Source organism: Cherax quadricarinatus, chromosome 56 (assembly GCF_038502225.1).
Source record: "Cherax quadricarinatus isolate ZL_2023a chromosome 56, ASM3850222v1, whole genome shotgun sequence".
Lineage (NCBI taxonomy): Eukaryota > Metazoa > Arthropoda > Malacostraca > Decapoda > Parastacidae > Cherax > Cherax quadricarinatus.
This window is the reverse complement of record NC_091347.1, coordinates 22,335,082-22,362,974: the sequence shown is the minus strand read 5'-3', so window position 1 is coordinate 22,362,974 and position 27,893 is coordinate 22,335,082. Positions and strand designations below refer to the sequence as shown.

The following is a 27,893-nucleotide window of genomic DNA, read 5'->3' as shown; positions in this document are numbered from 1 at the left end:
CTCCTCATCTTTGTAGTTGTAAAGAACCTACGTTCCTGTCATCTGGACTGACTATTCAAGGCTATAGACTCTGTGAAGAACTAGTCATTGGGTTGTCATTAAACACCTGTGAACCCCCCCCCACATCAGCAACGGCTACAATTTCTACAAGACGGTGTCAACCTCAACCAGACACTCCAGTATCACTGTATATATTAGCGTTGAATTCAAATGTCATTTTTCCATTTAATTTTTAATTTTTCTTTCAGGTAGGATACACCTTCATTTTTTCACTGTTTTATCTTTGCATTACTAAATAATAAAGTGTTTATCTTTGTGAATTATTATTTCTTTTTCTATTCATTAATTTTCCTGAGGAGGAGCCAGCCTTGGTAATACTGTCTGAAGTTGTTACAGAGCTGAGTAATTCTTCACACAGTCACATTATGTGGTTGGCCACTTATGAAGATTCAGTCACATTATGTGGTTGACCACTTATGAAGGCTAGATCGTGCCATGTGATTAATCAGATTAAAAAATCATTGCTGTTGCATATTGTGACTGTTCTGGATCAGAGACCATTGATGGGAAGATCCACAAATAGCCCACACGTAGGAAATTGAAATTTACGATACAATTTCCATCCGACTTTTGACCAATAACAAATCACACGTGTGACTACTTAATGGTCCAAGTCGGACCGAAACGTCGGCATAAGTTTCAGTCTCCTATGTGCGAGTAATTTGTGTATTGTTCCAGTCACGTTATTGTGCCTTTCTTTACTCATTGATGCAAAGAGTTATCATTAGTCTGAAGTCATTATTGGTCTGAAATCATTATTAATCTGAAGCTCACGTTATTCACCTCATATAAGAAGAGTTGAAGTTGACTGACTCTCTTACACACTCGTAGTCTCAAAGCAGCAGTGAGCAGGCAGAACTTACCTCTTACTCCAGTACCTACCTGTTATGTACCTGCCCAGAGAGGACCTGGCTACTACCTAGGTACCTGCTTGCTGACTACCTTTCCAGTCAGGCCAGCATTCGTCAACAGGCTCGGCTAACCTGCCATAGGACCTATCATGTTTCACCATCCATAGCGACCATTAATTAGGTGAATGAACAGCCATTTTTACTCATGTGATTTTGCATATAAAAGCACGTGTACACACACATACACACACACACACACACACACACACACACACACGCACACACGCACACACACACACATATATATCTATATATATATATATATATATATATATATATATATATATATATATATATAGGTTGGTAGTAGGTTGGTAGACAGCAACCACCCAGGGAAGTACTACCGTCCTGCCAGATGACTGTGAAACAAAAACCTGTAACTGTTTTGCATGATGGTAGGATTGCTGGTTTCTTTTTCTGTCTCATAAACACGCTAAGATAACAGGGATATCTTGCTACTCCTACTTACACTTTGGTCACACTTCACAGACACGCACATGCATATATATATATACATACATCTAGGTTTTTCTCCTTTTTCTAAATAGCTCTTGTTCTTTTTTATTTCTTCTATTGTCCATGGGGAAGTGGAAAAGAATCTTTCCTCCGTAAGCCATGCGTGTCGTATGAGGCGACTAAAATGCCGGGAGCAATGGGCTAGTAACCCCTTCTCCTGTATACAATTACTAAAAAAGAGAAGAAGAAAAACTTTATAAAACTGGGTTGCTTAAATGTGCGTGGATGTAGTGCGGATGACAAGAAACAGATGATTGCTGATGTTATGAATGAAAAGAAGTTGGATGTCCTGGCCCTAAGCGAAACAAAGCTGAAGGGGGTAGGAGAGTTTCAGTGGGGGGAAATAAATGGGATTAAATCTGGAGTATCTGAGAGAGTTAGAGCAAAGGAAGGGGTAGCAGTAATGTTAAATGATCAGTTATGGAAGGAGAAAAGAGAATATGAATGTGTAAATTCAAGAATTATGTGGATTAAAGTAAAGGTTGGATGCGAGAAGTGGGTCATAATAAGCGTGTATGCACCTGGAGAAGAGAGGAATGCAGAGGAGAGAGAGAGATTTTGGGAGATGTTAAGTGAATGTATAGGAGCCTTTGAACCAAGTGAGAGAGTAATTGTGGTAGGGGACTTGAATGCTAAAGTAGGAGAAACTTTTAGAGAGGGTGTGGTAGGTAAGTTTGGGGTGCCAGGTGTAAATGATAATGGGAGCCCTTTGATTGAACTTTGTATAGAAAGGGGTTTAGTTATAGGTAATACATATTTTAAGAAAAAGAGGATAAATAAGTATACACGATATGATGTAGGGCGAAATGACAGTAGTTTGTTGGATTATGTATTGGTAGATAAAAGACTGTTGAGTAGACTTCAGGATGTACATGTTTATAGAGGGGCCACAGATATATCAGATCACTTTCTAGTTGTAGCTACACTGAGAGTAAAAGGTAGATGGGATACAAGGAGAATAGAAGCATCAGGGAAGAGAGAGGTGAAGGTTTATAAACTAAAAGAGGAGGCAGTTAGGGTAAGATATAAACAGCTATTGGAGGATAGATGGGCTAATGAGAGCATAGGCAATGGGGTCGAAGAGGTATGGGGTAGGTTTAAAAATGTAGTGTTAGAGTGTTCAGCAGAAGTTTGTGGTTACAGGAAAGTGGGTGCAGGAGGGAAGAGGAGCGATTGGTGGAATGATGATGTAAAGAGAGTAGTAAGGGAGAAAAAGTTAGCATATGAGAAGTTTTTACAAAGTAGAAGTGATGCAAGGAGGGAAGAGTATATGGAGAAAAAGAGAGAAGTTAAGAGAGTGGTGAAGCAATGTAAAAAGAGAGCAAATGAGAGAGTGGGTGAGATGTTATCAACAAATTTTGTTGAAAATAAGAAAAAGTTTTGGAGTGAGATTAACAAGTTAAGAAAGCCTAGAGAACAAATGGATTTGTCAGTTAAAAATAGGAGAGGAGAGTTATTAAATGGAGAGGTAGAGGTATTGGGAAGATGGAAGGAATATTTTGAGGAATTGTTAAATGTTGATGAAGATAGGGAAGCTGTGATTTCGTGTATAGGGCAAGGAGGAATAACATCTTGTAGGAGTGAGGAAGAGCCAGTTGTGAGTGTGGGGGAAGTTCGTGAGGCAGTAGGTAAAATGAAAGGGGGTAAGGCAGCCGGGATTGATGGGATAAAGATAGAAATGTTAAAAGCAGGTGGGGATATAGTTTTGGAGTGGTTGGTGCAATTATTTAATAAATGTATGGAAGAGGGTAAGGTACCTAGGGATTGGCAGAGAGCATGCATAGTTCCTTTGTATAAAGGCAAAGGGGATAAAAGAGAGTGCAAAAATTATAGGGGGATAAGTCTGTTGAGTGTACCTGGTAAAGTGTATGGTAGAGTTATAATTGAAAGAATTAAGAGTAAGACGGAGAATAGGATAGCAGATGAACAAGGAGGCTTTAGGAAAGGTAGGGGGTGTGTGGACCAGGTGTTTACAGTGAAACATATAAGTGAACAGTATTTAGATAAGGCTAAAGAGGTCTTTGTGGCATTTATGGATTTGGAAAAGGCGTATGACAGGGTGGATAGGGGGGCAATGTGGCAGATGTTGCAAGTGTATGGTGTAGGAGGTAGGTTACTGAAAGCAGTGAAGAGTTTTTACGAGGATAGTGAGGCTCAAGTTAGAGTATGTAGGAAAGAGGGAAATTTTTTCCCAGTAAAAGTAGGCCTTAGACAAGGATGTGTGATGTCACCGTGGTTGTTTAATATATTTATAGATGGGGTTGTAAGAGAAGTAAATGCGAGGGTCTTGGCAAGAGGCGTGGAGTTAAAAGATAAAGAATCACACACAAAGTGGGAGTTGTCACAGCTGCTCTTTGCCGATGACACTGTGCTCTTGGGAGATTCTGAAGAGAAGTTGCAGAGATTGGTGGATGAATTTGGTAGGGTGTGCAAAAGAAGAAAATTAAAGGTGAATACAGGAAAGAGTAAGGTTATGAGGATAACAAAAAGATTAGGTGATGAAAGATTGAATATCAGATTGGAGGGAGAGAGTATGGAGGAGGTGAACGTATTCAGATATTTGGGAGTGGACGTGTCAGCGGATGGGTCTATGAAAGATGAGGTGAATCATAGAATTGATGAGGGAAAAAGAGTGAGTGGTGCACTTAGGAGTCTGTGGAGACAAAGAACTTTGTCCTTGGAGGCAAAGAGGGGAATGTATGAGAGTATAGTTTTACCAACGCTCTTATATGGGTGTGAAGCGTGGGTGATGAATGTTGCAGCGAGGAGAAGGCTGGAGGCAGTGGAGATGTCATGTCTGAGGGCAATGTGTGGTGTGAATATAATGCAGAGAATTCGTAGTTTGGAAGTTAGGAGGAGGTGCGGGATTACCAAAACTGTTGTCCAGAGGGCTGAGGAAGGGTTGTTGAGGTGGTTCGGACATGTAGAGAGAATGGAGCGAAACAGAATGACTTCAAGAGTGTATCAGTCTGTAGTGGAAGGAAGGCGGGGTAGGGGTCGGCCTAGGAAGGGTTGGAGGGAGGGGGTAAAGGAGGTTTTGTGTGCGAGGGGCTTGGACTTCCAGCAGGCATGCGTGAGCGTGTTTGATAGGAGTGAATGGAGACAAATGGTTTTTAATACTTGACGTGCTGTTGGAGTGTGAGCAAAGTAACATTTATGAAGGGATTCAGGGAAACCGGCAGGCCGGACTTGAGTCCTGGAGATGGGAAGTACAGTGCCTGCACTCTGAAGGAGGGGTGTTAATGTTGCAGTTTAAAAACTGTAGTGTAAAGCACCCTTCTGGCAAGACAGTGATGGAGTGAATGATGGTGAAAGTTTTTCTTTTTCGGGCCACCCTGCCTTGGTGGGAATCGGCCGGTGTGATAATAAAAAATAAATAATAAAAATATATATATATATATATATATATATATATATATATATATATATATATATATATATATATATATATATATATATATATATATATATATGGATATGAAGTAACATTTATGAAGGGATTCAGGGAAACCGGCAGGCCGGACTTGAGTCCTGGAGATGGGAAGTACAGTGCCTGCACTCTGAAGGAGGGGTGTTAATGTTGCAGTTTAAAAACTGTAGTGTAAAGCACCCTTCTGGCAAGACAGTGATGGAGTGAATGATGGTGAAAGTTTTTCTTTTTCGGGCCACCCTGCCTTGGTGGGAATCGGCCAGTGTGATAATAAAAAATAATAAAAAAAAATATATGGATAAATGAATACTAGAAGAGAAGCCATTAGAACCACATAAGAGAGTAAGTGAAGTTAGTACCAAGAGCATGAGGCTAAAACTTCTTCTTATGACCAGAGCTTTGGTAAGATGGGTAAGGAAGAAGGATGGGTAAGGATGGAAATATTGGAAAAGGGTGAGAGGGGGGGGGGAGAGGTAGGATATAAAAGGTAAGTGGCCCAACCACTTTGGTGTAATTTAAAAAGTGTATGTGAATTGATAAGATATTCTTTAAGGGGTATAATACTAACCCATCAGAGTCACACAGATATAACAGATATATAAGTACATGACTCTGAATTGGTAGTAATTATACAAGTTGCAATTGCTTTTTTTTTTTTTTTTTTTTTTTGCGATTGCACAAAGAATATTTATGCGACAATGAAGGCAATAATTTTCTGGCCAGTTTATAGAATTACGTGACAATGGCTTCTTACAGGTGGTGTCCAGCCATAGTAAATAGCATAATTTTTACATTAGATTGTTATATAAGATGTGTCCCTAGTTGGTGGCGATGATGTTCTCAGTATACATAGAAGGTTCTGGTGAAGCTAAAACTATGAATTAAGAAAAAGTATGTGTAAAAATAGTAGAAAATATTATTAAAAATACTGGATATTAGAAGCGTTAAAATGGAAGTGTGTAGCGTATATTATGTGGCGGAACTAGTGGAAACTGAGAAAAATATCTAAACTAAAGTGAGCACTGAAGATGAAATTTAAGTAGATAAACTCTGTTAGCAGGTACATGGGATATTTGGTTGGACATTTTATAGAAATAACCCGCCATAAGTTTATGTTATGTGCGGGTTATTTTAATATTGTTCCAGTCATGGTATTGTGTCTGCTTATTATTTGTGTTTGTAACTAACTTAAAGCTTATCATGTGCATGTTATCAAACTTCAAAGTGAAACAAGACTAGATATGGCCTAGAGTCACAGGAGAATGGAGAGGAGAGAAATTACAAATATCACTTAAAGACAAGAGTCTGGAGGTAAGCATGACAACGAGCATATTACTGGATGATACCCGTGGAGAATATGCATGCGTCTGGAAAACTTAAGAACGGTATTCAGACAACTCGACCAAGGTTTTCACCTCTGGAAGTATGACGTCCGTTAACTCTATCATACTGGAGTACGCAGAACCAGCTTGGAGCCTTCACTAATCAACTGTCTTCAGAATCTAAAGAAATTCAGGAGCTTAAACACAACAATAGTATCCGCACTATGAGCAATAACCTACGATAAAAAAAACTAAATACAGTAATCGTTACATCAGCAGAAGACGGTATGGAGGAGCTATAACCACTACGTAAATGATACTTAGAGAACTCGACAGGTCAAACAGAGACAGACAAAAAGAACGAGAAAAGATTCAATCCAAGGATGGAAATTAGTGAGGACAAAAATAATCCTTCTTCAGTCTGTAGGTGCTGAGGTAAGGACGTGGTGGAAGCAGATTCCATACACAGTTATAAGAGTAGGTATGATAGGCTGTATGAGACCAGGACTAGTACATGACTATATATATATATATATATATATATATATATATATATATATATATATATATATATATATATATATATATATATATATATATATATATATATATATATATATATATATATATATATAAGTGATAGAAGTAGACACAGTCATGCACTAATCCTGAACTCATACAGCCTATCATACCTACTCTTATAACTGTGTATGGAATCTGCTTCCACCAGGTCCTAATTTCATTAAATAACATGAACATTCTTACTAAGTACTCAGAGTGTGTCACATTTAATTAGATAAGCTTGACCAGAGTCTTGTGCTACTCAGAACTAACACACCAATTCAAATTTTATCTGAAGAGGGTCTCGGTCTGAGGTCGAAATGAAAAGATCAATTTTATACGGGTGTCCGGGTCCCGACACAGATAGGCTCTATGTATTACTAGTCTTGGGGGTGCACAAAACCCGTAGGGCTTATGCAGCGTCTGGAAATCGAAAGGTATTGAGAATGTTACGAAAAAGTGGAGGGCGCGTCCAATACCTTGAATCAAGATCCCATCAACATAACCCGGTCACTTCCCCTCCCCTCCCTCCCCCCTCTTTCAAAGTCCCAATATCCTGATTCATCATTTTGGTCAAGATTATCCTAATTATCCAGTAAACACACTAGAAATAATATACATTAAGTTTCAGTAATCACTTCTTCAATAATACAAATAATTTATATATATGGTTCACATGTAAATTATTGAGTTACAACCGAAACTAAACAAGAAAATTATTACAATAGATTTAAGAATAAAATATCAAACTATTTAAAAATGTACAATTAATATCTTGGGTCTTAGAATATGTAACTTATAATATTATTATTTTTTGAGTCAGCAAAAAAAAAACTAATATTGAATATACACTGGAAAACCTTACAGAGAGTAATTTAAAATGTATAAGTCGGAGGTTGTTATATATGATGGAAGTTTGAGTGTTGTCGAGAAGTGTGGACGTACCTGTGTTGCTGTGTGTGTGTATGTGACGCTGCTGACACTCTGACCTCACTCGCACTCTCTCCTCCCTTTATATCAACCAACCTGCCAGTGATGTCACTCATTATAACGCTTCCTATTGGCTCCTCTGTGACGTCATTCCCTGCAACAATGCCTATTGGCTTCAACGTGACGTCACATGGCAGCAAGCCTTCCCATTGGCTGAAGTACCTAAACGCCCACGCATTCATTGGTGCTCCAAGTCACGACGTCACGGAAATCCTGCGACCTCATTCGCTAGTAGTGTATACACTGACTAAATTTAAATTAATAAAACAAACATGAATATAAATGTATCTATAAAACAACGAAGAGGACCAAATATTCCAGCGAAACAATTATTTTAGTGGAATAATGAAGTTTGAGGAGAATGATTTGAAGTTAGAACTTGACAGCCACAGCTCCGCCATGTTTGACTTCCCGCCTTTACCTGGAGGTCACAGATGACCTGGAGGTCACAGATTACCTAGAGGTCACAGATGACCTGGAGGTCACAGATGACCTAGAGGTCACAGATGACCTAGAGGTCGCAGCTGACCTGGAGGTCACAGATGACTTGGAGGTCACAGATGACCTGGAGGTCACAGATAACCTGGGTCACAGATGACCTGGAGGTCACAGATGACCTGGAGGTCACAAATAACCTGGAGGTCACAAATGACCCGGAGGTCACAGATGACTTGGAGGTCACAAATAACCTGGTGGTCACAGATGACCCGGAGGTTACAGATGACCTGGAGGTCACAAATAACCTGGAGATCACATGACCTGGAGGTCACAAATAATCTGGAGGTCACAGATGACCTGGAGGTCACAGATGACATGGAGATCACAGATGACCTGGAGGTCACAGATGACCTAGAGGTCACAGATGACCTAGAGGTCGCAGCTGACCTGGAGGTCACAGATGACTTGGAGGTTACAGATGACCTGGAGGTCACAGATGACCTGGAGGTCACAGATGACCTGGAGGTCACAGATGACCTGGAGGTCACAAATAACCTGGAGGTCACAGATGACCTGGAGGTCACAGATGACCTGGAGGTCACAGATGACCTGGAGGTCACAAATAACCTGGAGGTCAAAGATGACCTGGAGGTCACAAATAACCTGGAGGTCACAGATGACCTGGAGGTCACAGATGACCTAGAGGTCACAGATGACCTAGAGGTCGCAGCTGACCTGGAGGTCACAGATGACCTGGAGGTCACAGATGACTTGGAGGTCACAGATGACCTGGAGGTCACAACCTGGAGGTCACAGATGACCTGGACGTAAGCCGTGCCAGTTATCATGTCTGTGAGGTGAGTCAGACAAAAGAAACAATTTAACTTTAAAATAGAAAATTTAACTTTAAAATAGAAAATTTAACTTTAAAATAGAAAATTTAACTTTAAAATAGAAAATTTAACTTTAAAATAGACAATTTAACTCAAAAATAGACAATTTAACTTATATAGAAATGTTTCAAATTAAATAGAAAGATTTTAAGGAACCTAAAAACGATTTAATGAAACTCATTTAAACACAGAGATAATTTAATTTAAATATACATGTATATATATATATATATATGTATATATATATATATATATATATATATTTATATATATATATATATATATATATATATATATATGTATATATATTTATATATATATATATATATATATATATATATATATATATATATATATATATATATATATATATATGTATGTATGTGTATGTGTGTGTGTGTGTGCTTGCGTACGTGCTTGCGTGCGTGCGTGCGTGCGTGCATACGTTCGTGTGCGTGTGTGTGCGTGTGAAAATGTCAGTTGTGCAAACATATATGTATTCATACCTTATACATATATACAGAAACACAGACATACATATATACAGATACAACTGACCAGGAGCCGTGACTCGAACCCTGTAACCACATATAGGTGAGGTGAATACATATTTCTACTTAGTCATGCATACATATACATACATGGAGAGGAAGAGAAGCCAGAGGAGAGTCGTAAGGATAGGTTAGGACAGGTGAGCATTACCAGCATATATACATGCAAATGTTCGACTGTCTGCTGGACACAGACACACACAGTCTCTGTGTGTCTTTCTGTCTCTCTGTCTGTCTATCTGTCTGTCTCTGTATCTCTCTCTCTCTCGAGGGTAGTATAGAAGGCATTCAGATCCCATGATCGAAGCCTTGGTAGGTGCTATTAATTCGTCACGCATGAGAGCACCTTCCTGATGGTGAGTTACGCGCATGCAGGTCTAGTGGTGCAAGTGTAGTGGTGCAAGTGTAGTGGTGCAAGTGTAGTGGTGCAAGTGTAGTGGTGTAGGTGTAGTAGTGTAGGTGTAGTGAAAGTACGGGTGTAGTGGTGCAGGTCTAGTGGTGCAAGTGTAGTGGTGCAAGTGTAGTAGTGTAGGTGTAGTGAAAGTACGGGTGTAGTGGTGCAGGTCTAGTGGTGCAAGTGTAGTGGTGCAAGTGTAGTAGTGTAGGTGTAGTGAAAGTACGGGTGTAGTGGTGCAGGTCTAGTGGTGCAAGTGTAGTGGTGCAAGTGTAGTAGTGTAGGTGTAGTGAAAGTACGGGTGTAGTGGTGCAGGTGTAGTGGTGCAAGTGTAGTGGTGTAGGTGTAGTGAAAGTACGGGTGTAGTTGTGCAGGTGTAGTGGTGCAATTGTAGTGGTGCAGGTGTAGTAGTATAGGTGCAGTGAAAGTGCAGGTGTAGTGGTGCATCTGTAATCGTATAGGTGTAGTGAAAGTGCAGGTGTAGTGGTGCAAGTGTAGTGGTGCAGGTGTAGTAGTATAGGTGTAGTGAAAGTGCAGGTGTAGTGGTGCAGGTGTAGTGGTGCAAGTGTAGTGGTGTAGGTGTAGTGAAAGTACGGGTGTAGTGGTGCAGGTGTAGTGGTGCAAGCGTAGTGGTGTAGGTGTAGTGAAAGTACGGGTGTAGTGGTGCAGGTGTAGTGATGTAGGTGTAGTGGCGCAGGTGTAGTGAAGGTGTAGGTGTAGTGGTGCAGGTGTAGTGAAGGTGCCGGTGTAATGGTGTAGGTGTAGTGAAGGTGCAGGTGTAGTGATGTAGGTGTAGTGAAGGCGCAGGTGTAGTGGTGTAGGTGTAGTGAAGATGCAGGTGTAGTGGAGCAGGTGTAGTGGTGCAAGCGTAGTGGTGTAGGTGTAGTGAAAGTACGGGTGTAGTGGTGCAGGTGTAGTGGTGCAAGTGTAGTGGTGTAGGTGTAGTGAAAGTACGGGTGTAGTGGTGCAGGTGTAGTGGTGCAAGTGTAGTGGTGTAGGTGTAGTGAAAGTACGGGTGTAGTGGTGCAGGTGTAGTGGTGCAAGTGTAGTGGTGTAGGTGTAGTGAAAGTACGGGTGTAGTGGTGCAGGTGTAGTGGTGCAAGTGTAGTGGTGTAGGTGTAGTGAAAGTACGGGTGTAGTGGTGCAGGTGTAGTGGGGCAGGTGTAGTGGTGTAGGTGTAGTGAAAGTACGGGTGTAGTGGTGCAGGTGTAGTGGTGCAAGTGTAGTGGTGTAGGTGTAGTGAAAGTACGGGTGTAGTGGTGCAGGTGTAGTGGTGCAAGTGTAGTGGTGTAGGTGTAGTGAAAGTACGGGTGTAGTGGAGCAGGCGCAGTGAAGATACAGGTGTAGTGAAGGTGCAGGTGTAGTGGAGCAGGTGTAGTGAAGATACAGGTGTAGTGAAGGTGTAGGTGTAGTGGCACAGTGATGGTGCAGGTATATTTACGGGGAAGATAGAGTTATAGTCCAGTAACAAGAAAGGTCAGAACAGCTGTTTGCTATTACTGAGAATGAGAAAGATATGTAAGATGAGTCAAGATGAGACACAACACGACACAGGTTCAGCAGCTGAGACATCATACTGAAGGAAGGCAGGAAGAGAGGAGACATGACCACGACGTATTAGATACCTCGAGACGTCAACACAGTGGGTAAGGAAGGATGGTGAGTCAACACGAGTTGTAACTCATGTAACAATGGTGATTGGTTAATAATAATAATAATAATAATAATAATAATAATAATAATAATAATAATAATAATAATAATAATAATAATAATAATAATAATAACCAGATAAATACAACAAAAAACTAATAAAAAATAAAAAATTAATTACGAACATTATTACGACACACTATAAATATATTACATTAAATAAATCAAAATAAAAATTCCAAATCCAGCCAAAATTTATGAAAGCAAAAAAAAAATCAACATTATTAGTTCAATCAATTTAATAAAAAAAATGTTAATATTAATTCAGAACTGATTTTTAGACCAGTTTGTTAATAATCGATATTGTAATTATTTAACCCGGTTAGGAAATTATAATTTTTTTTTTCAAAAGCGAACGACTGAAAAAAAAAATCAACGCAATTTTTTTTTTTTTTGATATAAAGGAATTCCAGTAATTAATTTTTTTCCAATTTACCTTTGCTGGCCAAGCTTTCCACCGGAAGTTGAATATATATATATATATATATATATATATATATATATATATATATATATATATATATATATATATATATATATATATATATATATATATATATATATATATATATATATATATATATATAAACTGAATCTACATTTTCGTTAATCTAAAACAACTTCGTCGTTAATCCGCGCTCCAGTGTACCAATTTTATTCCTAAATGAAATGCTGCGTTAAACTCCACGTTTATTACATAACAATCTGAGAGAGTGAAGCAGGGAAGCGTTGACGATTAACGATGCGCCAGGGTGTGTTCATTGGCCCATGGTGGCCCCTGCCTGGCCCCACGGTGGCCCCTGCCTGGCCCCACGGTGGCCCCTGCCTGGCCCCATGGTGGCCCCTGCCTGGCCCCACGGTGGCCCCTGCCTGGCCTACAGTGGCCCATGAGTTGTCCTCAGTACTGCTTAATGACCAGAGGTGGCCAGTGATCCTCTTCTACCTGGTCTTGTTAAGGTGTCTCTGACCTCGTTGTTCATTATTATTATTATTATTATTATTATTATTATTATTATTTTATTAAATATTGTATTCTATGAAGAGGCAGCGTTAAACTAATAATTGCTTGAACATTATATATATATATATATATATATATATATATATATATATATATATATATATATATATATGAATTTGGTAGGGTGTGCAAAAGAAGAAAATTAAAGGTGAATACAGGAAAGAGTAAGGTTATGAGGATAACAAAAAGATTAGGTGATGAAAGATTGGATATCAGATTGGAGGGAGAGAGTATGGAGGAGGTGAATGTATTCAGATATTTGGGAGTGGACGTGTCAGTGGATGGGTCTATGAAGGATGAGGTGAATCATAGAATTGATGAAGGGAAAAGGGTGAGTGGTGCACTGTTGCAACCCCTGAATGGGTTACAATGATTATTATGTATATATGTAATGTATATTACCTTTTCATATAATTTTATATTGCTTATATTTGCGATAATAGCTAAATCGCAAATGTATTGCCTTATATTGTTATTTGACGTAGCTTATGTTGTTAGGATGTACATAATATGTGCTCAGTTAGTCTTGATTGTCAAACTACTGTAATTATCGCTTGTCGCTCGTTATACTGCCGGCTTCTGAGCTGCAGTTGTCCACGTAGCTATCACGTGATCGAGGGGAGGGGGGGGTGTCCTCACCTCTCGTGAAGTTTTCAGTCTGCTCTAGACTCGCTTGCTGGTTGGACAGATTGTCTGTCTCATTATTCTTGTTAGTTCTGTAGAACTTTGTTCACAGAACATTGTAAAGACTTAGTGATTTTCGACGTTGTACTGAGGTTGTGTGTCACATAGACACTCTGAGCATCTCAGGTCCTTAGCGATAGCTTCTGACCTAATTTTGTACTGGTTCCTGTGTATTGTCACAGTCGGGTGTTTCCTATGCTGAACTTAGATTCAGTAGTAAGGGAGTTTTGTAACTTTTGTGGAGGATCTGCTGATGGTCCCTACTTAGTGTCGTTATATTATCTCCCAGTTCCTGATTCTGTGTCGCAGTCGCATATTGCATTGCTATTGGGCTTAGCATTCTTTGTTGTTCAAGCAGACTGTTCGGGTTGCCAGTCGGTCAAGAAGTTAGTTTATTTGAGGATTTTGTCAGTCACTTGTTTAAGTCTTATTCGAGTCTTGAGACATAGCTAACTACTTAAGAGCACTTACATGCATACACACACTTACTTGTACATATTTGTAATATCTTATTAAATGTTAATGTACCAGACGGTACTTAAGAATTATAAATGTGATATGTGCTTTCAGCACAATAATATTGAACTCGAGAGATTGATTTTATTTTGATTGCTGTGATTAATTTAATTTGATAATATACCTCTAGACTTAATAAATTTATTAAATTTTAATTTCTCTAGTTAGTAGCCCACTAGTTGTAATCCTAAAGCACTATTGAACCATACTGAATTTTAATGGATAATTGGTTTAGCGCTTCTTTTTGATTATAATAATAATAATGGATAATTGGACAAGGATACTGACTACTTGTTACGAAAACCCAGTAACAGGCTGGATGCTAGAAGGGCAGTCCTTTCTAGTATTCACTGGAGATCTCTAAGCTTTTAGAATCGCGTTTTTTGTAACATGCACTTAGGAGTCTGTGGAGACAAAGAACTTTGTCCTTGGAGGCAAAGAGGGGAATGTATGAGAGAATAGTTTTACCAACGCTCTTATATGGGTGTGAAGCATGGGTGTTGAATGTTGCAGCGAGGAGAAGGCTGGAGGCAGTGGAGATGTCATGTCTGAGGGCAATGTGTGGTGTGAATATAATGCAGAGAATTCGTAGTTTGGAAGTTAGGAGGAGGTGCGGGATTACCAAAACTGTTGTCCAGAGGGCTGAGGAAGGGTTGTTGAGGTGGTTCGGACATGTAGAGAGAATGGAGCGAAACAGAATGACTTCAAGAGTGTATCAGTCTGTAGTGGAAGGAAGGCGGGGTAGGGGTCGGCCTAGGAAAGGTTGGAGAGAGGGGGTATTACAACCTAGGATTTCAAATGGCCTGTTATCCCAGGTGTAATGGGAGCAAATAAACACAGTAGAAAAAGTTTAGACTTATATTATCCTTCACCAATTTATAACAGCAATATGTACACTATGTACAGTGATAAATATAGTGCACTCCACGGTAAGCAAGGCAGAAATAGAAGCCACAAGATAGCAGACCGTGCTTCAACCAGCTCTAGAATGGGAATGACAAGGGCAGACAGGAGAGCGGTATCCACATAACCTCTGCGATTGTCAATCCCACCTTCTTATTGGCTAGAACCTGGTCACTAGTTGAACGATGGGGCCCCATCATCAACTCTTAGCAACCTGGTTCGCTGGTTGGGGGAGATAGCCTGTAAATGAGGGTGTGTCCATGCGCCGAATAAAGGTTACGTACTCTTTGCATGCCACAGGGGGTAAAGGAGGTTTTGTGTGCGAGGGGCTTGGACTTCCAGCAGGCATGCGTGAGCGTGTTTGATAGGAGTGAATGGAGACAAATGGTTTTTAATACTTGACGTGCTGTTGGAGTGTGAGCAAAGTAACATTTATGAAGGGGTTCAGGGAAACCGGCAGGCCGGACTTGAGTCCTGGAGATGGGAAGTACAGTGCCTGCACTCTGAAGGAGGGGTGTTAATGTTGCAGTTTAAAAACTGTAGTGTAAAGCACCCTTCTGGCAAGACAGTGATGGAGTGAATGATGGTGAAAGTTTTTCTTTTTCGGGCCACCCTGCCTTGGTGGGAATCGGCCAGTGTGATAATAAAAAAATAATATATATATATATATATATATATATATATATATATATATATATATATATATATATATATATATATATATATATATATATATATATATATATATAGGAAGTAGGTTGGTAGACAGCTGCCACCCAGGGAGGTACTACCGTCCTGCCAAGAGAGTGTAAAACGGAAGCCTGTAATTGTTTTACATGATGGTAGGATTGCTGGTGTCCTTTTTTTCTGTCTCATAAACATGCAAGATTTCAGGTTTGTTGAAAGAAATATATATATATATATGTCGTGCCGAATAGGTAAATCTTGCAGTGTTTACAAACATTGGTCAGCTGGTCAGTCTGTTTAAAGGTCACAAACTTTCAGAATTGATCACTCAAACTAGTTGTATGACTAGACTCATATACATTGTGGGGTATTTCTTTATATATAAAAAATGCAACAAGCGGCCGAATTTGAGAATTTAGGGTAGAATATCAATGGCTTCCATTCACCATCCATTTTCTTCATAGGTGTTCGTCCCTCACAACCTCTCGCCTGGTGTCTCTTGCCCACAACATTACATTAATCAGTCAGCAGTTTCCTTCATACACTACATCCACCATACGCCTATAATGCTCTTCTATAATTCCTGTTCCTCTATCATACCGTCATACAGTGTCGGAGTTTATATCACTCCGTCTGTGTTTGTGGATCTCCTCTTTATTACAACCCAGGAATTCAAAGGCCTGTTATTCTCGGTGTAAAGGGAGCAAAATAAACACAGCAGAAAAAACTTATGACTTATTTTATCCTTCAGCAAGTAAGACAAGAATTATGTACACTATATACACTATGTATAACAATAGGTATTAGTGCACTCCACGGTAAGCAAGGCAGGATAGAAGCCATTAGACAGCAGACCGTGCTTCAACCAGTTCTAGTATGGGAATGACAAGGGCAGACAGGTGAGTGGTACCCACAACACCTCTACGATTGCCAAAACCATCTTCTCATTGGCTGGAACCTGGGTACTGATCAAACGATGTGGCCCCATCGTCAACCCTTAGCACCTGGTTCGCTGGTTGGGGACCATAGGTTTTCAATGAGGGTGTGTACATGCGCCGAATAAAGGGTGCGTACTCTTTGCATGGCATACCCTTCAAGGCGGCAGTGGATTGTTCCAACCACGGTATTCTGACTTATTCTTTATTTATTAATTTTTTTTATATGGGTCAAGAGTCACGGATATTTATCACATACTGACGGCCACGACTCATGAATTGTGATTCTTGAATCATATGGTTAATGGGTTTTAAACCTATCGACTACACTAGGGTCAAGGCTACACGTAACCTTTCTACCAGATGGAGAGCCTCGGTCAGGTAAGGTGAGATTTAGTTCTGATTTTTAACTCTGGAGGGTTAGCCACCCAGGATAATCCAAGAAAGTCAGTATGTCATCGATGGACTTATTTCCATTGAGGTTTTCAGTCTTGTCTTCCAGGATGCCACCCACACCAATCGACTAACACCCATGTACCTACTTACTTTTTCACAGTAACTAATAAAATACACTGGCAAAGAAACTCAAAATACTGGAGTGAGAAATTAGCAGCGCGTTGAAAAGAGCGAGACTGAGCCATTACTGTGGCCAGTGTATATGATTACTGACTTGTACTCTAATTACATCTTTGTTGTTAGGCTAGAGCAGTGTTCCAGGTGTCCCGTCTTCACTGCTCAGTTTACATGTAATTGTTTTAAATTTCCACTTTTCCCTTTTATCCCCTTCCCCTTCCCTTTCTTACCCCCGGAAAGTGGGTCACATTTACGTGTTGGAGGGACTATGTGGATCATACATGTGTTACTATTCTCACAGTGCGAGGATGATGAGCCCTGAATTTTGTTTGGAATAAACTGGAAGGATATTTCTTAATTCGTAGCCTTCAACGGCGTGAGAATGAGATCGGAAGTGCTTAAGAACTAGGGAGGGAGGAGCACCTATGTTTGTCCCGTAGCTAGATTAGTAGTGCACTTAGCTCACACGCTGATGTCCGGGGATCGATTCCCGGTACGGGTGGAAATATTGGGATGTGTTTCCTTAATTAAGACACCTGCTGTACATGTTCACCTATCAGTAAAATAGGTACCTGGGTGTTAGTCGACTTCTGGTTTTAGTCGACTGGTGTGGGTCGCATCCTGTCGACAACATTGACCTAATTTGCCTTGAAATGCTATGTATAACAAGCGGCTTTCTATATAGTAGTAAGTTACTGATATGAGCTATGGTCTGTATACCTTGTACATGTAGAAATAGTTATTATTATTATTATTATTATTATTATTATTATTATTATTATTATTATAGGTAGCTGAAATTTCGCGCATGACAGTGAGGAAGAAAAGACTCGAATCGTCGGAATCTCTTAATGGGAAAGAGAAAAGTTAGATGCCTTCAAGAGCAGGTTGTTGTTGTTGTTGTTGTTGTTGTTGTTGTTGTTGTTGTTGTTGTTGTTGTTGTTAGTGATGATGATGATGGTGATGATGTTGTTGTTGTTGTTAGTGATGATGATGATGATGATGATGATGATGATGATGATGATGATGATGAGTGCTACCTTGACGCTGGCGAAGCTTCTCTTTCCTAAGAATGTCAATTTCCCCTCACTTTCCTCGTCAGTTTCCCCTCACTTTCCTCGTCAATTTCCCCTCACTTTCCTCGTCAATTTCCTCTCACTTTCCTCGTCAATTTCCCCTCACTTTCCTCGTCAATTTCCTCTCACTTTCCTCGTCAATTTCCTCTCACTTTCCTCGTCAATTTCCTCTCACTTTCCTCGTCAATTTCCTCTCACTTTCCTCGTCAATTTCCTCTCACTTTCCTCGTCAATTTCCTCTCACTTTCCTCGTCAATTTCCCCTCACTTTCCTCGTCAATTTCCTCTCACTTTCCTCGTCAATTTCCCCTCACTTTCCTCGTCAATTTCCTCTCACTTTCCTCGTCAATTTCCCCTCACTTTCCTCGTCAATTTCCTCTCACTTTCCTCGTCAATTTCCCCTCACTTTCCTCGTCAATTTCCTCTCACTTTCCTCGTCAATTTCCCCTCTCTTTCCTCGTTAGTTTCCTCTCACTTTCCTCGTCAGTTTCCCCTCATTTTCCTCGTCAGTTTCCCCTCATTTTCCTCGTCAGTTTCCCCTCACTTTCCTCGTCAGTTTTCCCTCACTTTCCTCGTCAATTTCCCCTCACTTTCCTCGTCAATTTCCCCTCACTTTCCTCGTCAATTTCCCCTCCCTTTCCTCGTCAGCTTCCCCTCACTTTCCTCGTCAGTTTTCCCTCACTTTCCTCGTCAGTTTCCCCTCACTTCCCTCGTCAGTTTCCCCTCACTTTCCTCGTCAGTTTCCCCTCACTTTCCTCGTCAATTTCCCCTCCCTTTCCTCGTCAGCTTCCCCTCACTTTCCTCGTCAGTTTTCCCTCACTTTCCTCGTCAGTTTCCCCTCACTTTCCTCGTCAGTTTCCCCTCACTTTCCTCGTCAGTTTCCCCTCACTTTCCTCGTCAGTTTCCCCTCACTTTCCTCGTCAGTTTCCCCTCACTTTCCTCGTCAATTTCCCCTCACTTTCGTCGTCAATTTCCCCTCACTTTGCTCGTCAATTTCCCCTCACTTTCCTCGTCAGCTCCCCCCCCCTCCCCTTCCTTGTCTCTGAGCTCACTACCTCTCATTACCCAGGCGTTGTATAACCCTTGGGGGTTTACCGCTTCCCCACTAACATGATTAACTTCTGATCTCTTTAACCCCTACAGGTTTAGCTCTTCTACATAAATATGTGACGGTGTATCTGCCTGACGGTAATTATCTTGTTAACTTTCGCGGGTTCGAGCCTCGATTCTGATTCTGTTTCAGTTCACTGATATCTTTTCTTTCTGTTGTATCTGGCGTGTTATGATGGTTTCATACCTATTTCTGAAGCTGTGTACCGGGTGCTGGAAAGAGAACCCGGGGACGGGGGGGGGGATGTCGAGCAGTACTTTTTCAGCGTGAGGGTGGTTAGGAAGGTGAACGATATTGATAAGGTGTGAGGGGGCTCAGGAGGCCAGAAATAACGTGAGTGGTGTAGAGACAGGGCCAGGAGCCGAGACTCGACCCCTGCTATTATAACTAGGTGGGTAAACACACACATACGCACACACACACACACACACACACACACACACACACACACACACACACACACACACACACACACACACACACACACACATACACACACACAAACTGCTTTTCATCCACCTTTGTGGAAAATGTTGGTAATGATTTAATTGTGTTTGAGTCAGCAGGACGCCATGCTTGGTACATGACAGTGCTCTCTCACCCCGCGGTGCTCACCCTCTACAACCACAGGTGGCAGAGTGTTCTTACTCAACCCCAACCCTACACACCTACCCCACCTCTCTCTCTCTCTCTCTCTCTCTCTCTCTCTCTCTCTCTCTCTCTCTCTCTCTCTCACTCTCTCATTCACTCTCATGGCATGACATATAGGTGATCTTGGAACCATGAATCAGAGAGCTGGGTCAGCAAGTTGTGGGTAAAAACGACCTGATGGGTGGAGAATCTGCTTCATGATTCACACGACGCCTCAGAGGACCACACTCACATCATCGGGAAAACATTACAGACAAGACTTAAACTTTCAGGTTCTCGAGAACCGTAAAAGACGCTCTCGAGAACAACCGGTACTGGTCAGGCCAAGGCTGAAACCCCTCACTTAAGAGTTAACAGCCGGTTCAGGATTGGTTGGAAAACTGGCTGCTCGAGTTCAACCCCCGAACAAAGATATGATAATGAAAATAGGTGTGGTTCGTACGTCGGTTTACGTGCGGCCAACAGTAACAGCCTGATTGATCAGGCTATGATCCACCGGGAGACCTGGTCACAGACCGGCCGCAGGGGGGTTGATCCCCGAAACCCTCTCCAGGTATTTATTTGTACCTGTACCTAAATAAAGTTAATACTGGGCTGGGCGTCAACATGTCTCTACAAACACACACACAGAGGAGGAAAATAATCGGAAGACCTGAGGAGGTGGCCAGGGATAAACTGTCCAGGAGGCGGAAATCAAGTAAAGAAGGGAACACTGGAAATTATAATCACAGAGGAACCTAACGATTGTCAGTAATTATCCCTTCAACCTAAGAGAGGCCAGGAAAAGGAATGAGTTGGATTAGGGGGGGCAGTGGAGACACTTTTTATACACAGTTTTAAGACTAGGCATGACAGGGCCCATCATGCTATGAGAGAGTAAATCCAACAAGTGGCAAGATGCAGAGATACGAACTGAGACGCTACTCATACAACCATCAAGAGACAATTGGCAGACGTATTCAGACATATAAACACATACAATGTTAACAGAAACTCATATTGTGTGTGTGTGTGTGTGTGTGTGTGTGTGTGTGTGTGTGTGTGTGTGTGTGTGTGTGTGTGTGTGTGTGTGTGTTTGAGGAGCGGAAAGAGTAATGAACATGATAATATTAGTGACCAGATGGGATAAGCATGAGAGCGTGTGAGGCTTGAGCATTTAGCATATAGAACGAGGTAGTTATGGTGTGTCTCCTACTACCATGATTGTTGCTGCTGCTGCCTCGCCCTCCCACTACCATGATTGTTGCTGCTGCTGCCTCGCCCTCCCACTACCATGATTGTTGCTGCTGCTGCCTCGCCCTCCCACTACCATGATTGTTGCTGCTGCTGCCTCGCCCTCCCACTACCATGATTGTTGCATGCTGCTGCCTCGCCCTCCCACTACCATGATTGTTGTTGCTGCTGCCTCGCCCTCCCACTACCATGATTGTTGCTGCTGCTGCCTCGCCCTCCCACTACCATGATTGTTGCTGCTGCTGCCTCGCCCTCCCACTACCATGATTGTTGCTGCTGCTGCCTCGCCCTCCCACTACCATGATTGTTGCTGCTGCTGCCTCGCCCTCCAACTACCATGATTGTTGCTGCTGCTGCCTCGCCCTCCCACTACCATGATTGTTGTTGCTGCTGCCTCGCCCTCCCACTACCATGATTGTTGCTGCTGCTGCCTCGCCCTCCCACTACCATGATTGTTGCTGCTGCTGCCTCGCCCTCCCACTACCATGATTGTTGCTGCTGCTGCCTCGCCCTCCCACTACCATGATTGTTGCTGCTGCTGCCTCGCCCTCCCACTACCATGATTGTTGTTGCTGCTGCCTCGCCCTCCCATTACCATGAATGTTGCTGCTGCTGCTGCTGCCTCGCCCTCCCACTACCATGATTGTTGTTGCTGCTGCCTCGCCCTCCCATTACCATGATTGTTGCTGCTGCTGCCTCGCCCTCCTACTACCATGATTGTTGCTGCTGCTGCCTCGCCCTCCCACTACCATGATTGTTGCTGCTGCTGCCTCGCCCTCCCATAACCATGATTGTTGCTGCTGCTGCCTCGCCCTCCCATTACCATGATTGTTGCTGCTGCTGCTGCCTCGCCCTCCCACTACCATGATTGTTGCTGCTGCTGCCTCGCCCTCCCACCACCATGATTGTTGCTGCTGCTGCCTCGCCCTCCCACTACCATGATTGTTGCTGCTGCTGTCTCGCCCTCCCACTACCATGATTGTTGCTGCTGCTGCCTCGCCCTCCCACTACCATGATTGTTGCTGCTGCTGCCTCGCCCTCCCACTACCATGATTGTTGCTGCTGCTGTCTCGCCCTCCCACTACCATGATTGTTGCTGCTGCTGCCTCGCCCTCCCACTACCATGATTGTTGCTGCTGCTGTCTCGCCCTCCCACTACCATGATTGTTGCTGCTGCTGCCTCGCCCTCCCACTACCATGATTGTTGTTGCTGCTGCCTCGCCCTCCCACTACCATGATTGTTGCTGCTGCTGTCTCGCCCTCCCACTACCATGATTGTTGCTGCTGCTGCCTCGCCCTCCCACTACCATGATTGTTGCTGCTGCTGCCTCGCCCTCCCACTACCATGATTGTTGCTGCTGCTGCCTCGCCCTCCCATTACCATGATTGTTGCTGCTGCTGTCTCGCCTTCCCACTACCATGATTGTTGTTGCTGCTGCCTCGCCCTCCCACTACCATGATTGTTGCTGCTGCTGTCTCGCCCTCCCACTACCATGATTGTTGTTACTGCTGCCTCGCCCTCCCACTACCATGATTGTTGCTGCTGCTGCTTCGCCCTCCCACTACCATGATTGTTGTTGCTGCTGCCTCGCCCTCCCACTACCATGATTGTTGTTGCTGCTGTCTCGCCCTCCCACTACCATGATTGTTGCTGCTGCTGCCTCGCCCTCCCACTACCATGATTGTTGCTGCTGCTGCCTCGCCCTCCCTGGTGGTGGTGGTGGTGATGGTGGTGGTGGTGGTGGTGGTAGGGGTGGTGGTGGTGGTGGTGGAGGTGGTGATGATGGTGGTGGTGGTGGTGGAGGTGATGATGATGATGGTGGTGGTGGTGGTGGTGGTGGTGGTGATGGTGGTGGTGGTGATGGTGGTGGTGGTGGTGGTGGTGGTGGTTGTTGCAACCCCTGAATGGGTTACAATGATTATTATGTATATATGTAATGTATATTATCTTTTCATATAATTTTATATTGCTTATATTTGCGATAATAGCTAAATCGTAAATGTATGACTTTATATTATTATTTGACTGTTATATTGTTATTTAGCTTATGTTGTTAGGATGTATATAAAATGTGCTCAGTTAGTCTTGATTGTCAAACTACTGTAATTATCGCTTGTCGCTCGTTATACTGCCGGCTTCTGAGCTGCAGTTGTCCACGTAGCTATCACGTGATCGAGGGGGGGGTGTCCTCACCTCTCGTGAAATTGTCAGTCTGCCGGAGACTCGCTTGCTGGTCGGACAGCTTGTCTGTCTGACAGTCTGCTAGAGACTCGCTTGCTGGTTGGACAGCTTGTCTGTCTGACAGTCTGCTGGAGACTCGCTTGCTGGTTGGACAGCTTGTCTGTCTGACAGTCTGCTGGAGACTCGCTTGCTAGTTGGACAGATTGTCTGTCTCATTATTCTTGTTAGTTCTGTAGAACTCTGTTCACAGAACATTGTATAGACTTTGTGATTTTCGACGTTGTACTGAGGTTGTGTGTCACATAGACACTCTGAATATCTCAGGTCCTTAGCTATAGCTTCTGACCTAATTTTGTACTGGTTTCTGTGTATTGTCACAGTCGTGTTTTTCCTATGCTGAACATAGATTCAGAATTATGGGAGTTTTGTGGAGGATCTGCTGATGGTCCCTACTTAGTGTCGTTATATTATTTCCCAGTTCCTGATTCTGTGTCGTAGTCGCTTGATATTGCATTGCTATTGGGCTTAGCATTCTTTGTTGTTCAAGCAGACTGTTCGGGTTGCCAGTCGGTCAAGAAGTTAGTTTATTTGAGGACTTTGTCAGTCACTTGTTTAAGTCTTATTCGAGTCTTGAGACATAGCTAACTACTTAAGAGCACTTACACGCATACACACACTTGTACATATTTGTAATATCTTATTAAATGTTAATGTACCTGACGGTACTTAAGAATTATAAATGTGATATGTGCTTTCAGCACAATAATATTGAACTCGAGAGATTGATTTTATTTTGATTGCTGTAATTAATTTACTTTGATAATATACCTCTAGACAATTTACTACTTAATAAATTTATTAAATTTTAATTTCTCTAGTTAGTAGCCTACCAGTTGTAATCCTGAAGCACTATTGAATAATACAGAATTTTAATGGATAATTGGACAAGGATACTGACTACTTGTTACGAAAACCCAGTAACAGGCTGGATGCTAGAAGGGCAGTCCTTTCTAGTATTCACTGGAGATCTCTAAGCTTTTAGAATCGCGTTTTTTGTAACAAATGGGGGCCTGTCCGGGAGCCTCTTGATCCAAGGTGTTGGAGAAATTGTCCAGTTTGACATACTAGTACTTCTATGGTCAAACACTTTGAGTATTTTCCTAATCTGAAGACTTTGAGTTTAGTCTTGTACAACATACCAGGTGGATGTATGTACCTGACTGAGTCTCTTGATCCAAGGAGATGGAAATACTGTTTATGAGTTCTAACTCTAAGACAACCAACACTAAAATTCCTATTAGGATTATAGCTTCCCATAATCTCTCTCTCGTAGTACAATTATTTTCGTGATGTATGCCAAAGAGAAACCTATTTTATTTCCTCTCAGCGCAATTACTAGAGCTATGTCAAAGATTCAACAACCATCCTTGTCTCCTGTTGAGTTAGTTGATGACAATGATTTGGGCTTGAATATGTTGTTTAGTGACGCTCTGCGCCCAGGATCATTAACACTGACTCCCCCCGGTCATCAACCTAGTCAGGACACAACTGACGTTAAATTTCTAACTCATGATGATTTAATCAAGGATCAGTTTGTTGATCAGTCACTGGAAAGACTGAGAGATATAGCAGTTACTGAGAGTGAAGCAAAGGATCTCGATAATTGTTACTATTATAGTAACGGTGTTTGATGGAGAAAAATACATGTAAGTTGTCAGCTGATAGTGTTTCTACCACAGTCAAGAATCTAGTAGTGTTACCAGTTACATTTCGTGAACAAGCCATTGATTTTGCTCACAATAGTCCCATAGGAGGACATTTGGGTGTCAAGAAGACACTCGGTAAACTGGCAAAACATTTTACTTGGCCAAAGATGAAGGAAACAGTAGCTGATCATGTGCGACGTTGCCACGTGTGTCAAGTGACAGGCAAGCCAGCGCACACGCCTCCACCTGTACCTCTCATTCCTATCACCGTGCATGGTGAACCATTCTCACGTCTTATTATTGATTGTGTTGGTCCTTTGCCTAGAACCAAACTAGGAAACCAATACTTATTTACTATTATGGACGCTGCAACACGCTATCCCGAAGCTATTCCTATGAGAAAAATTAATGCTCGTGCTATTGTGAGAGCGCTGATGAAATTTTTCTCCCAGGTTGGATTGCCACGAGAGATACAGTCAGATCAGGGATCTAACTTCACTTCTAAGATCTTTCGAGAAGCATTATCCCACCTAGGAATAAAGTCTGTACTTTCAACCAGTTATCATCCACAGTCACAAGGGGCTCTAGAGAGATTTCATCAGACACTGAAGTCTATGATGAGAGCTTATTGTGAACATTTTTCTAGAGACTGGGATGAGGGTATACCTTTTCTACTGTTCGCTATGAGAGAAAGTGAACAAGAAAGTCTCGGATTTAGTCCGTTTGAATTAATATTCGGACACCAAGTGCGTGGTCCTCTTGCAGTGTTGAAAGACGTGTGGACAGGAAAATCAAATCCATCATTGAGTACTTCACCTTCATTAATGCAGCAACATTTGACAGCCGCTAGAGAGCTAGCTTCGAAAAACCTAGTTTCAGCCCAAGCTAGAATGAAGCAACATTATGACAAGCGTGCTGTCTCTCGTTCTTTTAAAGCAGGAGATAAGGTGATGGCTCGGAAATTAGTACCAGGTCATGCTCTACAAGCCAGGTATGATGGTCCCCTGGAAGTAGTGAAAAAGCTTAGCGACGTAAATTATTTGGTACGTACGCCTGGGAAAAAGAAATCTAATCATGTGTACCATGTTAACCAGCTCAAGGCATACTACGCTAGTCCTCTACCTACTACTTCTATTCTTCCTAGGACAGAGGAAGAAAACGTCAGTCTACCTGACATCTCTAGAGGTATAGAGGTTCGTTTAGAAAATTCAGTGACTCTACAATCACTAGACGATTTTCTTAGTAACCTTGGGATTGATAAAGCTGGTGATATTAAAAACATGATTTTGAATTTCCCTGAATTGTTCGGTGATGTTCCTAAACGTTGTACTCTGGGTGTACATGACGTTGATGTACAGGGAGCATCACCCATTAAGCAATCACCATATAGGATGAGTCCAACAAAGCATAAAGCATTGAGAGAAGAGGTTGATTTTCTGTTATCTCACGGACTTATTGAACGCAGTAAAAGTCCATGGGCATCTCCCTGTATTTTAGTGCCTAAACCTGACTGTAGTTTCAGGATGTGCACTGATTACAGGAAAGTGAACTCTGTCACCTTGCCTGATGGTTATCCTCTACCTCGCATTGACGACCTTATTGATCGTGTGTCAGGAGCCCAGTTTGTCAGCCGTTTAGATCTCTTACGAGGCTATTATCAAGTCCCGCTTACTGAACGTGCTCAAGAAATATCTGCTTTTACTGTTCAAGATGGATTGTTTAACTACCTCGTCACCCCCTTCGGCCTATGTAACGCGGCTTCTTCATTCCAACGTATAATGAACGAGTTGACCCACAACTTAGAAGGAGTAGAAGCCTACCTTGACGACTTAGTGGTGTACAGTGACGAGTGGGAACAGCACTTGACGCGTCTCAGAGCATTGTTTGAGAGACTGGCGCACTACAACTTCACTGTTAACTTAGCCAAATGTAGTTTTGGTCAAGCCAAGATTACCTATCTAGGCTTTTGTATCGGCCAAGGTGAGGTTGCTCCTATTGAGGCTAAGGTTCGTGCAATTTCTGAATTTCCAGTGCCACAGGATAGGAAAGGAGTACAGAGATTCCTGGGTATGGCAGGATATTATCGCAGGTTCTGTCCAAACTTTTCTCAGATTGCAGCTCCTCTCACTGAGCTTACTAGTAGCAAAGTTCAGTTCACCTGGACTAGAGATTGTTCAGACTCGTTCAAAAGGTTGAAGCGCTTGCTATCCTCTGCTCCTGTGTTGAAGAGTCCTAATTTCAACCTTCCCTTCTTTTTACTTATAGATGCGAGTGGCTATGCAGTGGGTGCTGTCCTGCTCCAACAGTCAACATCCACTGATATTCTCCATCCTATATGTTACTATTCATCTAAGCTTAAACGACACCAGAAAAATTATGCCACTATTGAGAAAGAGGCTCTAGCTCTTGTGGTGTCCTTGGAACATTTTGACGTGTATTTGGGCACTTCCCCATTTAAAATTAACGTTTTTTCTGACCACAATCCACTCACCTATATAAACACCATGAAAAGTAAAAATGCTAGGATCATGAGGTGGGCCCTCAGAATCCAACCTTATTCTATTAGTATAAAACACATAAGTGGTCATTGTAATGTAATTGCTGACGCTCTGTCTCGTCCTTAATAATTATCAATTACATTAAATTTACGTAATTTTATGCCCAAATACCTTTTGTTACTTGCTATGTCAAATTCAGTAAAGTAACTTAATCCCTCCAGCCCATATTAACTATATATACTCATGTCATGTCTAATTATTATATTTATATATTCACAGTAATGTTGTGTGAGGAGGAGACAAGCTGAGTGTTGAGTGGGTAGTGTGGTGTGGGTGATG

At 42.0% G+C, this 27,893-nt stretch overlaps 1 protein-coding gene across 3 annotated transcripts in view; it reads right to left on the bottom strand.

The window, feature by feature from the left end:
* CCAP (Crustacean cardioactive peptide) overlaps window positions 1-27,893 on the bottom strand; it is a 159,008-nt gene that overhangs the window by 25,694 nt on the left and 105,421 nt on the right. Inside the window, exon 1 of one of the 3 annotated variants that reach the window (XM_070097204.1) lies at window positions 7,746-7,874. The exons of the other annotated variants lie outside the window; for them this stretch is intronic. Coding sequence (XP_069953305.1) covers window positions 7,746-7,846 — 101 coding nt within the window. The 5' untranslated portion in view covers window positions 7,847-7,874. Of the gene's footprint in view, window positions 1-7,745; window positions 7,875-27,893 lie in introns of those variants that run through there. 3 annotated transcript variants of the gene reach the window in all.